This window comes from Cyprinodon variegatus, unplaced genomic scaffold, assembly GCF_000732505.1.
Source record: "Cyprinodon variegatus isolate N-32 unplaced genomic scaffold, C_variegatus-1.0 Scaffold225, whole genome shotgun sequence".
Taxonomy (NCBI): domain Eukaryota; kingdom Metazoa; phylum Chordata; class Actinopteri; order Cyprinodontiformes; family Cyprinodontidae; genus Cyprinodon; species Cyprinodon variegatus.
In genome coordinates this window covers 163,802-165,435 of record NW_015150678.1, presented here as the reverse complement: position 1 = coordinate 165,435, position 1,634 = coordinate 163,802, and the positions used below count along the sequence as shown (strand labels likewise).

Here is a 1,634-nt window from a genome sequence, read left to right as displayed (position 1 = left end):
CTCTGACCAAAAGTCTGTTTTATATATGTTCTTTTAGGTATAGATAATGATCCATTGATTATAACCACTTCATTTTCACCCTTCTTTGTCCCATACTCGTAAAATTGCTTCCTGTTTACATCAGAGCCCAAGGCTTAATTGGAAATAAATTAATATGCCCGTTATTTGACTTCAATTTAGAGGAAATTAGGATTTTAAAAGTCTGCTTTCTATTTAAAAAGGATTGAATGAAGGATTCAGTTTGTTGGCCTCACAGGTCCTTCATAGGGAAAAGAACTGGAACGTGTCCTGGCTGCAGGTCTAAGGGTTCAGAAGGCGTCACGTGGCTTGAACCATAAAAACACATCCTCAGCAGGTTGTGTCTGGATCCTTGGAAGAAGTTGCTCTTGGATGTTTTGATGCTATTCTTTCCTGGTACAGTCAGGAGCAGAGCTTTGAGAGAGGTTGTGCTTTGCTCAGGAACTGATCCCACTCAGATTGAACCAGGATGCCCCACTAAAAACTACAGCAAACTCTCACATTTCAGTGTCTAAAGGATTTTTGAGATGTTTTTAGACAACCAGAATGAAGATCTGGGAAAATAAAAGACCCAATTAACTGCTATCCGGCAGAATTTCAGTATTTTCTGGGGGGTTTTCTGGAATATTCAGATGAGCTGGAACCATAAAGCCTTTCAGATACCATTAAGGGCTCCACAACTATGAAAGTAAATTTTCCTTCTGAGCTTCTTTGATCCAAACTTAATAAATCCAGATTTATCCGTTGAATATTTGCTGAAATACTTACCGTTAGGAACGGATGTCTAGTGTTTTTCAATACTCTACTTTCTGTGAGCGTGTGAGCGACTTCATCCTGTGATGAGACAGGTTAGAAAGAAGTAATTAGTCACTAAATAATAATCACTCTATAAAACTGGTCACTAATGAGCTAAATTCACAATCAAACAGAATGTGAAAGGTCACTTTAAGAAGCGTTAGGCAATGCTTGATGTGTCCAAGAATAAATAAGTGTTTCTGATGATGACGAGACCTTGGCTATAATGACTTCTTTCTTCAGGATCTTCATGGCATAGTAGGTGCCACTCGCCTTCTCCCTCACCAGAATGACTTTCCCAAACGTGCCTTTACCCAGAAGCTTCAGATAGTCAAAGTCATTCATTGTCTGGACAGAACACAAGAGAGAAGCTTGGACATGAAGATAAAACAATGATGTGAGTTTCTGTACATTCACCAGCAGAACCAGTCAGACAGGTTGGACGCTTCTGATGGACGTAAAGCCTGCGGACCTTTCGTTTGTAGTGGCTGATGGAGGTGTCCATCTCCTCCTCGTTAACGTTCTCGATCTGGGAAGTGGGGCTGCACAGGATGCCTTCCTCCTCCTGCTTAGCCAGTGACTCTGCTACCATCTGGATGGCCTCCGCCCACTCGTCCCTAGAAAAGAGTTTCAAATTAATTAGGGATTTAAACAAATAATTGACTTAGGATTAAGTGTTAATTAATGGTTTATGAAGTTTAAAATTCTTTATCCAATTAATCGATAGGAATTTCTTTCAGGGTTGTAATGTTACCACCGTCCATTAGAGCAGCGGTCCCCAACCACCGTGCCGCGGACCGGTACCGGGCCGCACAGAAAAA

General features: G+C 41.1%; 1 protein-coding gene across 1 annotated transcript in view; it reads right to left on the bottom strand.

Moving 5' to 3' along the window:
* The window catches only part of LOC107088634 (RAC-gamma serine/threonine-protein kinase-like), a 44,610-nt gene that overhangs the window by 14,769 nt on the left and 28,207 nt on the right, over positions 1-1,634 (bottom strand). The window contains exons 5-7 of the mRNA XM_015380932.1: positions 1,286-1,430; positions 1,030-1,161; positions 787-852 (exon numbers count right to left, since the gene is read on the bottom strand). Coding sequence (XP_015236418.1) covers positions 787-852; positions 1,030-1,161; positions 1,286-1,430 — 343 coding nt within the window. The remainder of the gene's footprint in view (positions 1-786; positions 853-1,029; positions 1,162-1,285; positions 1,431-1,634) is intronic.